Source organism: Microtus oregoni, unplaced genomic scaffold, assembly GCF_018167655.1.
Source record: "Microtus oregoni isolate MIOR12 unplaced genomic scaffold, Mior012 000003F_ref0000135, whole genome shotgun sequence".
NCBI lineage: Eukaryota > Metazoa > Chordata > Mammalia > Rodentia > Cricetidae > Microtus > Microtus oregoni.
In genome coordinates, this window is record NW_024543062.1 from 796,687 (window position 1) to 809,500 (window position 12,814).

Here is a 12,814-nt window from a genome sequence, read left to right on the forward strand (position 1 = left end):
CGCTAGGTCTGAAGCAATTCCTTGGGTAGCAAGGTGGTCATTACAATTGGTTATAGTTTTATCAGGATGCAAATCTGATGACTGTGATCTATAACATACACCATCAGTCCTGCGCCCTGAGGCACAGCCCCTCAGTCCCTCTGACTACCAGATGCTGACATCCAAATAAACCATGAAGAGTTCTAGTGACGACTCAGGGAGCTCGGGCAGCGACTGGTAAAAGCTGCTAACACAGTGCCACAGTCTGTCACCCCAGCACTTGAGAAGGCAGGAGGCCAGCCTGAGTCACATGGTGAGTTCATGGCTGCCCAACATAAAGGGGTGTGGGGGTGTGGGCGAAGAGCTCAGCCAGTAGAACCAAACAAGCATGACGAGCTGAGGCTGATCCCCGGAACCCAAGTATAAAAGCCAGGCTTCATGGTACATGCTCATGATTGCAGCAGTAGGGAGGCAGAGAAGGGACAGTCCCCAGGGCTCCATGGCCAGCTGACCTAGCCTACCTGGTAAGAACCAGGTTCAGTGAGAGACCCTGCCTCTAAACACAAGGTGGATAGCTCCTGATAAACAATGCAGGAGGCTGTCCTCTGACACACACACACAACACAAAATCTAATCAAGAAGACAGTTTGTCTCCTGACTGCTGCACCAAAAACCAGCTAAGTGGCAGTTTTGACAAAAAAGAAAAGATAAAGATCAAACTGGAATTTGATCCAATCTCTGGGTTTGATCCAACACCCATTTGTGTACAAAAAAGAGAAGGTCTGCTCCTATCTCTCAAATTCAATTTGAAGAGGAGCCGTGGGACCTGCGAGGTACAAATGACCCTGGTCCTTCCAGGCCCCCTCAGCAAGAGTGACACACGTCCTTCCGGGCTGGGGAGGTGGTGAACGGGAAAGTGCACTGAGGAGCACGAGGGCTTGAGCGCGCCATCAAAGACACTGGCAAAAATCAGGGTGGGCACCGGGTGGTGGTGGCGCACACCTTTAATCCCAGCACTTGGGAGGCAGAGATAGGTGGATAAACTCTCTGAGTTTGAGACCAGTCTGGTTTACAGAGGGAATTCCAGGAGAGGCTCCAAAACTACAGAGAAACCCTGTCTCACAGAAGAAAAAAAAAATCAGGTGGACTTGTGATCTCAGAGCTAGGGAGGTAGCAGAGAGGAGGATCCCTGGGATCCGACAGCAGCCAGCTAGCCTAATTGACGAGCTCCGGGTTCTGTGAGAGATCCTATCTTAAAACAAACAATAAAGAAAGAAAGGAAGGAAGGAAGGAAGGAAGGAAGGAAGGAAGCTCCTGAGAAATGACACCCAAAGCTGGTCTCTGAGTGCTGTACTACTCAGCACATGTGTGCATGTGCCCCATACATAGTTACGCAGGCACACATGCACAAATAGATAGAAGACAGACAGACAGCCCCATGCCTGGACCTTATTTGGACTTTGCTTCTAGCAAATCCTGGGGGAGAAATCAGAACATTGAGAAGCAGTGGGGTTCTGAGTGAGTACTGCCCACAGGACAGCTTACTATTTCTTTTGTAGGTGAGATGAGCCGCCATGGTGATCTTTCTCTCCTTTTAAAGGATCCTTATCTTTCTCAGGGCAACGCGACACCTACAATTTGCTTCTAGATTAAGCATAACTGGGGAGGAAGATACGGAGTAGCGGAGTAGCTGTAAGATACACTGTGGATGCTGGTGCTGGGCACATGGAAGTTCAGTACTCAGTGTTTTTATTTTTTCTTCAGCAGTGGGAATCAAACTTGATCCCTTGCCGAGTGGAACCAGGGGACTTGAAGCAAGCACTCTGCTGTGGCACTGGAGCACGAAGAGCTAAGAAGGGGTAAATGCATCTTTCAAGTTCAACAACCAATTCCAAGGCAAACAGAAAAAAGAAACATATAGACACCATCACCAACACAGACACACATACACTTGAGAGCAAAAGTACGGAAGCCCACTCAAGAAGTGGGTGAATCAAACTCGAGACACAAATACGACCTGGTGATATAGGCCTGTTATCCCAGCTATTCTGCAGACAGAGTTCAAGGGAACCGTGGACTACTTAGTAAGAACTTGTCTCAAAATAAAAAATGAAAAGAGGGCTGGAGGGTGTGATTCAGTGGTAGAGCAATTGCTAGAATCACCAGTGAGGGGCTGGGGTGTGGCTCAGTGGTAGAGCACCTGCCTAGAATCACCAGTGAGGGGCTGGGGTGTGGCTCAGTGGTAGAGCACCTGCCTAGAATCCCCCAGTGAGGGGCTGGGGCATGGCTCAGTGGTAGAGCCCCTGCCTAGAATCATCAGTGAGGGGCTGGGGTGTGGCTCAGTGGTAGAGCACCTGCCTAGAATCATCAGTGAGGGGGTGGGGTGTGGCTCAGTGGTAGAGTACCTACTTAGCAAGTACAAAGCCCTAGGTTTGCTCCCCAGTACACCTCTGCCTATAGCCGGCAGCTGTGGGTGGTTCTCCACCCAAGGATCAAACACCAGCTATGTGAGGAAACACTTTCCCGACAACAGTAACTGAAAGTACTGAAGGTTTGAAGATAAACTTCTAGCAACCATTGGGGCTGGATTCTGGTTTCTCTCCCGTGTGGGAGATGCCTAGGAGAATGTGTGGTGTGTGCAAATGTCACCCATATGGCTGTCACTGTCATCTATCCTGAGGGTGGAGTAGAAGGCAGCTAAGGATGGCGCTGCTTTGGGAATCAGTGTGGGCGTCCACAAGGGACAAAACTGCCAAGCCTGGAGCTACTGGGGCTTGCTGAAGGCAGGCAATGGTTAAGTCAACAAAATTCTAATGCAAAACAGGCTAACAAAACAAGAGATAGGCACAGAAAAAAATTGCCATTATTTCCAGATCATTAATGAACTTTTCATTTCAAGATAAAAATTGGGGGGGGGGGTAAATAAAAAAGCAAGCTTTGGTGTTGGAGAGTGGTCTCTCTGGTGGTGAAGTGCCAGCATGAGGACTTCAGATCCCCAGCACCCAAGCAAAGGATGGGTACACAGGCGCGCACGCGCGCGCACACACACACACACACACATTCATACACACAGTATACCTACAACTGCCTTGCTCTGAACTCACTGGAGTATCTGGATTATTTTCAATGTCAACATGCTGAAACAGCACTCTAACCCCAAACTTGACAACATCCTGTCCTATCCATGAGACCATTTCTTTTGGAGCTCCCTAGGTCAAAAACCACGGGAGACCCCCAGAACTGCTCAGCTGGCCTGCTGGCATGCTTTTCTGAAGTGGGACAGATATGTCATCCATTGCGGTTTTCCTTCCGCACACTGGTTATGACTCTGCGGGCCTGTACTGTGCTAGAAACACTCCCCAAGTCAGACACACGCAGCTGGCCTGGGGAGACGGCACCACTGGGGTTTGCCACACAGGCATAAGACCCAAGTTCAATTCTGAGAAGTCACATAAAGAAGCTAGACATGCTGGTGAGGGATCACAATCCCAGTGCTCAGGAGGCAGAAAGAGATAGCCCTGGGACTTGCTAGCTAGCCAACCTTGACATCCAGATTCGGTGAAACACCCTGCCCCACAAAATAACGGAAAGGCTAAACGAAGAAGACGTTCAAAGTTGACTTCTAGTCTCCACACATGAACATACAGTCAGGAGAATGGGTTGTGTGCACACGCACACATGCATACACGTGCACACTCTGCAAGGGCTGCAGGGCTCAATGGTAAATCCTTTCCCTGCCAGCTAAGCCACCGTGCTCAGACACGTACCCACCGCACATGCCAGCTCCTGAGAGACAGATTTCCAGGCACTGCACCCAACATCATTTCAAAAACAGCAGCCTTGGCCCTGATCAGTAGATGAGCAGGACCCTGTGGTTTGAAACTTTGCCCACCATGGGGAGACAATCCCACGCGAAAGAAAGTCTTCTATTCCAAAGGCAGGGAGTGGGGCTGGGGAGAAGTGGGAGAGTGAGTATGCTTGCTGCACAAGCAGGAGGGCGTGAGTCTGGATCCCCAACAACCATATAAAAAGCCAGGTGTGGTTTCCTGCGAAGCTGCAACCCCAGTGCTGTGGGGGTGGAGACAGGAGGATGACTGGGGCTTGCTGGCTGCCAACCTAGCTCCAGGTTCCATCTGAGACTCTTCCTCGGGGGAATAAGGTAGAGAGTGACAGAGCAGGACGCCCAGTGGCCTCTCCCTTTGACTTGTGTGTGTGCAGCCCCATCCCTAACAATACAGTAAGCTAGACTCTGGCAGGGGTGGTTGGGATAAGAACCCTAAGAAGACAATGGGTTGAGGTGTTTCCAGAACCTGAGTTACAGGAAGAAGCCCGAGGAAGATGGAGAGAAAGATCATCTGTCAAGTTCTCAGGCCCAGGAATGCAGTTAATGACCCATTGAGTGAACGATTGTTCCTCCCGGCAATCTGGCTTTATTTTCTTTCAGTGGTGGGGATGGAACCCAGGGTCTCGCGTGAGCTAGGGAAGCAAGCAGTCTACCACCCAGCAACAGTCCAGCCCTTGTACATTCAACAGGGACACAGCTTTCCGGTTTGGAAAAAGAAGGTGACATTCCTTCTCACACCTTAGTAAGATGAGTCACTGTTAGTGTTCAGAGTTATTCAGTCAGAATACATAACATATCTGGACCCTGGGAAGGTGGACATACAACGGCAAGTACTCCAGACCTAGGAACGACCCCGGCAAAAACTCCACACTCAGGGAGCTCATAAACGTAAGTAACGAGACAGACACTCACACCTGGCCGTGAACCTGGTCAAAGGAACACCAGCGAGAGTTAGAAGCAATTACTGAATAGAAAAAGAAAGTGCTGGGAAAGAAGCAATTAACATGGTTTTCCCCTAGTACATAAGATCTTAAGGTCCTGGACCTCGAGGGTGGCAGGGGACTAGGAATAATGGGAGTTTGGAAGAAGGTAAGGTAGGCATGGTGTCGAATGTCACAGGAGCAGTGAGCCTGGGACCTGGGACGAGCAAGGGATCTGTACTTCCCACCATGTTCTGGGGGTAAATAGAGGCACAGCACTTCCTGCCCAGATTCTAGATGTAAAGCCACTGCCTCCAGACTTGCTCTTAAGGCATGGACTGTCTCCCAACGAAGGCAGCTCCCTGGACCATACACCTCCCGGGGAACACGCTCCCTGGCAGGGGTAGGGCAGCTCATCAGTCCTTCCAGGTCCAGGCCAAGGAAGTGAACACTAAAGGACAAGGAGTGTACCTAGATTACTCAGACCACGAGGGTCAGAAGCGGCCCTGGTGGCTCTGCCTAAATGGAAGGACCTGGAGGTTTAGGCAGGGTGAGATTATAGGGGTCAGGGGTGGCCCTAGGGCTCCCAGGTTAAGTAGAGTCAGGGGTAACTGTTCCTGGCTGGTAAGGGTCAAGAGTGACCCCAGGTATTGGGGGCAGGTGGGATCAGGGGCAACCTGGGTTCAGAAAGTAAGGGACCAGCATGGGAGGGGTGGAGGCCAGATGGAGTAGAGGTGTGTGTGTGTGTGTGTGTGTGTGTGTGTGTGTGAGGGGGGGGAAGGGAGGGGGGCTTAGCATGAACCCAAGTGTTTAGGCCTGTCCAGGGTTGGAGTGACAGGGGGTTTCAGGATGAGTGGGGTCTGAGTTTGGTCCTACCAGTCAGTCAGGGCCCACCCAGGGATAAGGGCCCAGTGAGCTAACAGGGGGTCAGGCTTAGTTGGGTCGTGATTAACATCACAGGGTCAGAGCCAGGTGAATGTCGGGATCACCGGGATCTTAGGGTTCAGGCTTAGCTGGGTGGAGAAACGTGGTAGCCAGGTGGTCGGACCAGGTAGGACCAAGATCAATCAGTGTAAGCAGGGGTTCAGAGCTAGGAGGGGTCAAGAATGGGAGCTATCTAGGTAATCAGAGCCGGGTGGAGTCGAGATTGGAGAGGCCAGTACCTGGCAGGGTCGAGATGGGGGAGGGAGTGACCAGGGGCTAGGACCCAACAAAAAAACGAGATGGGATGGGGAGAAGGAGAGACCCAGTGGCCAGGCCAGGAGGAGGCGAGTTGAGGGGGTTGACCAGGGGTTCAGGACGGATAGGGTCGAGATCAGGGGGTGACAAGGGACCAAGCCGAGTGGGGTCGAGATCAGCGGGTGGCTAGGAGGTCCAGGCCAGATCCGGAGAGGGGTGACCCGGGGGGTGGCGCCGCACTCACTGTTGGGGCAGCTGAAGGGCTGGCGCTCCCCGCCTCTGGAAGGCCCCGTCCACGAAGACACCGTTCTTGCCGAGGCAACGCAGATAGAAGTGAGGTTCCTGGAAGCTGAGCTGCAGGTGGCGCCGGGAGATGAAGCTCGACAGGCCCATGCTCAGGTCCACCGATCCCTGCGACGAGTTGCGGCCGATGGTGACGCTGGGCTGTCGCATCAGAAACTCGAACTCCCGGCCCTCCAGGCGCGCTAGGGCCGGCCCTGGGCTCTGGCGCACTGAGGCGGCGGCGGCGGCCACCAAGGCAGGCGCGGCGGTGGTGGCAGTGGCGGCGGTGGAGGGCACCGGGCCGGGGCTGGGGCCGGGACAGGGCACCGCGGGCACTGCGGGCGCCGCGGGCGGCCCGGGCGGAGGCTGCGCCGGCGGCGGCGGGGATGCGGTGGCCGGGAAGGCGGCGGCCGCGGCCGCGGCGCACAGCACAGGGCTGCAGGGAGCGGAGCGCAGCGCCAGAAGGGCGCGGGCGCCGCTGTCCTCGCCGACTTCGGCCATGTTCGCGCAGCACCGAGCGGCTCCGGCGGCGGCCGAGGCGGCGCGGGGCGGGGCGGGGCGGGGCGGCGCACGCAGAAACCCGGACTGGATCACAGCGCGGATCGGAGCTAGGGTGCCGCAGGACCCCTGACGCTGCGCGCGCAGCTTCCACCTCGGGGAGGGCGGGTACAGAGAGGCCGAGAGTCAAAGAGCCCCCTCCTCCCGCTCCGAAGTGCGCGTGGTGGTGTTTGACTCACCACGTTTTTAGGGGTGTCCTACTGAGATTGCAGGTCAAACTTGCCCTTGGATGCTTGTGACGGTCTCAGCTAATCGCCGATCGCTACTGCATGGCTGTTCTTTGTAGTTTCGCTTTTTTCTTTTATAATGTTGCAAATTACATTTTATTCATTCATGTATTTACTTGTGGGTCACCATACCTGTGTGTGTGTGTGTGTGTGTGTGTGTGTGTGTGTGTGTGTGTGTGTGTGTGTAGGTTAGGGGGGACACCTTTCAGGTCTATTCTCTCTTACCCTGTGGGTTCTGAGGATGGAATTTAGGTCGAGCTTGGTGACAAGAACTTTTACCTACTGAGATATCTTGTTGGTCCTTGTTTTTGTTGTTTGAGACGCTATCTCATACCCAGGCTGGCCTGGTTTGGCTACCTAGACCAGGCTGGCCGCAAATTCATGATTTTCCTGCTCAAGCATTACAGGTGTGTGCCACCAAGCCTAGCCCTTTTAATTAAGTAATTAATCAACTAATATTTCATACAGGGTCTCTTGCTATGTAGCTCAGACTGGCTTCCAACTGGTGACCCTTCTGGCTTAGGCTCCCAGAGTCTTGCTGGAGTCACAGGTGTACACTGCCACGCCTGATTTCCCGTGTTCCTTTAAGGTGAACAGCTCTGCTGCTTCCTAGAGACTATGGACACCCTGGAGATGGACGGTGGTAAATGGTGAATTTGGCAGCATCTGCATCCCTTGAGAACTTAAAGGTTCTGCACTGGGATGCTAGTTCAGTCAATGCTTCCTTCAGGAACACACACACACACACACACCCGCGCACATACACGCACGCACGCACGCGCAGGTTTTCTCACACTTAATGACTATGAAGGAACTGACACAGTTGCTTGGTAAAGTGCCCGATTCATTCACACTCCAGGACTGGAGTTCATTCCCTAGTACCAACTTCAAAACCCATTGAGAGCTTCTGTAATTCCAGCTCTTTAGGGTGGAGCCAGACAGATCGCTAAAGTTCATTGGACAGCCTGCCTACCAATCAATGAGCTCCACGTTCATGGGAGCCACTGTCTCAAAACAAAAACAAAAACAAAACTGAGAAAACAACAACAAAAAAAGATAGAGACAGGCTATGGTGGTGCACCACTTTGATCCCAGCACTTGAGAAGCAGAGGCAGGCTGATCTCTGTGAGTGCCAGGCCAGCCTGGTCTACAGAGCGAGATCCAGGACAGTCAGTACTGTTACACAGAGAAACCCTGTCTTGAAAACCCAAAACACACACACACACACACACACACACACACACACACAGAGAGAGAGAGAGAGAGAGAGAGGTACACACTTATGCATTCAAGTGCACACACACGCACACAAGAATTTTTTAAAATAATGATCATGAGAATAGAGATGTAGGTCCTGCCCTCAGTGAACTTCAGGACTAATGAAGAGACTGATATGAATTAAGGATCCATAGAAATCAATGTCATGCTCACAGTCATACAGGGTGTATGCTGACAGCGTGAGCAGCAGAGTGTTGGGGCCAGGGCCAGAAGGAAGCGGGAGGGGGCGGGTCAAGGGCAGGTGGAAGGGAGATTAGGAGAAACGTTCCTGCCTACTGAGCTCCCATTCTTAACCCAAACAGGGGAGCTGATCCTGTTATAAAGCTTCTCAACCTTCCTAATACTCAGACTTCATAACTGTAACCTTGCTACTGTTATGAATTGTAATGTAAATATCTGATATCGGGGGAAGGGGTGGGAGGATGGGGGTTGTCACGACCCACAGATTGAGAACCACTCTCAGGAGGGTTACAATGAGAGAGAAGAGTATTTGAGAGGCAGGGGACAGAAGTTTCTTGGTTTTGGTTTAGGTTTTGCTTTGTTTTAGCTTGGTCTATTGGGTTTGTTTGTTTGTTTGTTTGTTTGGCCTTGGGCTCTGTAGCTGAAGTTGAATTCCTGGTCCTTCTGTCTCCACCTTCAAAGCTAGACAGGCATGCATTAGCACACCCTTCTAGGGTTCCCATTTTCACGTTTTTCAGTACGAGCTTAAATCCAGGGCCTCGTGCAGCAAGTGCTTTGGCACTGAGCTATGCCCCACCCCTTTAACATAATATTTTATTTATTATGTGTGTGCACGTCAGAGAGAAACTCTCCTTCCACCACGTGGGACCTGGGGAATAACACTTGGGTCCTCAGCCTTGCTGGCAAGCCCCCTTACCTGCCAAGCCATCTTGTCAGCCTCCCACCGTGAACTTCTTGTATTTTCCATTTCCAATCATGTTCCACCTAGTTCTCCAGACTGGCTTTATTCTCACGCTGTGACCCAGGTAGATCTTGAACCTGAGATGCTCCTGCCTCAGCCTTTACAGTAGCTAGGCAGGATTACATGCCCAAGTCACTAGACCTGGGAAACTGTGGCAAAGGAACCTGATTGAGGGGAGGACAGTGAGAGCAGGCTGAGGAGCCTCTTCCCCAAGTGAGGATTCTTGAACCAGTGTTCAGAGGATGCGCTGACACTGGCTGGGGCTGGAGGCGAAGTGTGGGAGGAGAGCTTACAGCCAAAGAGTGCGCGTGCTAACCCCTGGAAGTCTGTACTCAGGAGGGATGGACAGAAGGTCACCGTGGCCGTGAAAGAGCAACCAATTCATCTGAACAAGATGAATGAAGGGCTGTGTAGGACCCCAAGAACCATGAGAAGCACACCCATGTGCTTGTAAAAGAGTCACCCTGGATGCCATGGAGTTGGACTAAAACAGTGGTCAAAGTGGCTGTGGGTTGCTGGTTAAGAAACTGCCAGCCTAAGTAAGGCAGGTTTAAGGAGAAAGATGGGGGAAAGCCAACAGTCCCAGAAATATTGAACACACACACACACACACACATACTTTTTTTCAATAATTTACTGTTTTTAATTGAGCTATACATATTTTCCCACTCCCCTTCCTTCCTCCCCGCTCCCCATCTACCCCTCTCCCATGCCCCCCATACTCCCAATTTTCTCAGATCTTATCTTTTTCTCCTTCCTATGTAGACCAATGTATGTCTTTCTTAGGGTCGTCTTGGTTATCTAGGCTCTCGAGTTGTGCACTGTAGGCTGGTTATTCTTTACTTTATGTCTAAAAGCCACCACTTATGAGTGAGTGCATATGATATTTGTCTTTCTAGGTACAGGTTACCTCATTCAGTGTGGCTTTTTCTAGGTCTGTCCATTTGCCTGCAAATTTCAAGATGTCATTGTTATTTTTTTTTTTTTACCACTGAGTAGTACTCCATTGTGTAAATGTACCACATTGTCCTTATCTATTCTTCAGTTGAGGGGCATTTAGGCTGTTTCCAGGTTCTGGCTCTTGTGAATAATGCGGGTATGAACAAAGTTGAGCACATGTCCTTGTGGTATGATTGAGCATCCTTTGAGTATATGCCCAAGAGTGGTAGTGATGGGCCTTAAGGTAGATTGATTCCTAATTTTCTGAGAAATCTTCATACTGATTTTCAAAGTGGCTGTACAAGTTTTCACTCCACATCCTCTCCAGCATAAGTTGTCATCAGTGTTTTTGATCTTGGCCATTCTGACAGGTATAAGATGGAATCTCAGAGTTGTTTTGAATTGCATTTCTCTGATAGCTAAGGATGTTGAGCATTTCCTTAAGTGTCTTTCAACCTTTTTAGATTCCTCTGTTGAGAGTTCTCTGTTTAGGTCTGTACTCCATTTTTTAAAAACTGGATTATTTGTTCTTTTGATGTCTAGTTTCTTGAGTAGAAACTACTTTTTCTTTACAGAAGCTTCTCAGTTTCAGGAGGTCCCATTTATTAATTGTTTTTCTCAGTGTCTATGCTACTGGGGTTATATTTAGGAAGTGGTCTTGTGCCAATGTGTTCAAGTGTACTTCCCACTTTCTCTTCTATGAGGTTCAGTGTGTTGTTTTTTTTTTTAAAGATTTATTTATTTATTATGTATACAGTGTTCTGGCTGTATGTATACCTACATGCCAGAAGAGGGCACCAGATCTCATTACAGATGGGTGTGAACCACAATTTGGGTACTGGGAATTGAACTCAGGACCTCTGGAAGAGGTCTTAACCAGTGCTCTTAACTGCTGAGCCATCTCTCCAGCCCTAGCGTGGTTGTTTTTATGTTGAGGTCTTTGATTTGTTTGGACTTGAGTTTTGTGCATGGCAATAGACATGGATCTATTTGCATTCTTCTACATGTTGACATCCAGTTATGCCAGCATCATTTGTTGAAGATGCTTTCTTTTTTCCATTTTATAATTTTAGCTTCTTCGTCAGAAATCAGGTGTTCATAGGCACACACACAGTTTTTAAAGTTCAGCATAAGACTGGTTGGTGGCACACACTTGTAATCCCATTGATCAGTAACCAGAGACAGGGGAATCTCCTAAGAGTACTCGGTCAACTCAAGTTCCATAGTGAGAGTCTGCCACGAACAACCACAGAGGGCTGGGGCGATGGCTCAGTCACTAAACTGCTTGCTGTGAAAGCATGGAGGCCAGAGTTTAATTCCTAGAAGCCAGGAGAGAGAGAGAGAAAAGCCCGAATGGTGCCACATGCTTGTCATCCCATCACAGGGATGGTGGAGATAGGGGGATGCCTGGGGCTTGTTACCAGTCTGGCCTTACGGAGACCCTGTCTTATAGGAGACGGATGTCATTTTGGAGGGTGACACCTGAGCTCTTCCTGACTCGGTGTACATGAGCACACACAAACACCCATGTGTACATAGTGCAACTGCACTCACAGACAACTTTTACCATCAGACACCGAATCCCATTTCTGGGCATATCCCCAAGAACTGAACTCAAGGTGTGAGGGAGGTATTTACATACAGGAAAGCTGTGTTCATGACAGCTCTACTCACAATAGCTAGAATGTGAAATGAAGTCAAGAATTCAAGCCAGCTGGTGGTGGTGCACACCTTTAATCTCAGCATCCAGGAGGCAGAGGCAGGCAAATCTCTGGGAGTGGTCAGCCTGGTCTACAGAGTGAGCTTCAGAACCAGTGGAACTACACAGAGAAACCCTATCTTGAAAAAACAAAAGAATACACACACACACACACACACACACACACACACACACACACAGAGTACATACATCTAAGGGAATATTAGCCTGAAAGGGAAGGAAAATGTGATACCAGCTGCAACATGGATGAATCTTGATGATACAACATCAAGGGAAATAAGCCAGACCTGAAAGAACACAGGGTCTAATGTAGCCTACGCTGGCCTGGAACTCACTATATAGCTGAGGATGACCCTAAAAACTTCTGGTCCCCCTGCCTCTACCTCTGAGTGCTAAGATTGCAGGCATGTGTCACCACACCCAGTTTGGGCAGTGCTGGGGATCGAACCCAGGGCTTCATGCATGCTAGGCAAGCACTCTACCAACTGAGCCACATCCCCCCCACCCAGCTCCTACAGTTCCACTTATATGAGGCCCAAAGACCGGTCACGTTCACAGAGGCTAAAAGTAGAATGGTGGGAGGCAAGGGTGTGGAACGGGGGATAGTGTTTCAGTGGGGACAGAACTTCAGTGTAGGCTGGAGAGTTGAGATGGACAGTGTTGGTGACAGCACAGTGTTCCTTTGCTATCCGACTTTCCTTAAGACAGTCTTACATTGGTAGCCCAGGCTAATCTATTTGGAATTCTTCTTGTAGCTCAGGCTGGCCTTAAATTCAGGGTAATCCTTTTGACTCAGCCTCCCCAGTGCTGGAATTACTTGCCACTGTGCCTGATGGTTGTACCACAGTGTGAATTTAAAAATTTTAGTGTGTGTGTGTGTGTGTGTGATGTAGGTACACCCGTGTATGCAGGCATGCACCCCACCCCACCCCACCCCCACCCAACCTATTCATGGGACACTAGGAG

The 12,814-nt window shown here is 50.4% G+C and overlaps 1 protein-coding gene and 1 non-coding gene across 3 annotated transcripts in view; both read right to left on the minus strand.

Moving 5' to 3' along the window:
* The window catches only part of LOC121445943 (forkhead box protein K1), a 72,513-nt gene extending 65,772 nt beyond the window's left edge, over nt 1-6,741 (minus strand). For both annotated transcript variants that reach the window (XM_041648117.1, XM_041648116.1), the window contains exon 1: nt 6,167-6,741. In XM_041648117.1, the coding sequence (XP_041504051.1) occupies nt 6,167-6,705 (539 nt within the window). In that variant the 5' untranslated portion in view covers nt 6,706-6,741. The remainder of the gene's footprint in view (nt 1-6,166) is intronic.
* A 5,533-nt stretch (nt 6,742-12,274) lies between these two features.
* Trnaa-agc lies at nt 12,275-12,348 on the minus strand. The gene has a single exon. It is a non-coding gene; the product is annotated as a tRNA-Ala (tRNA).
* Between the last annotated feature and the right edge of the window lie 466 nt (nt 12,349-12,814).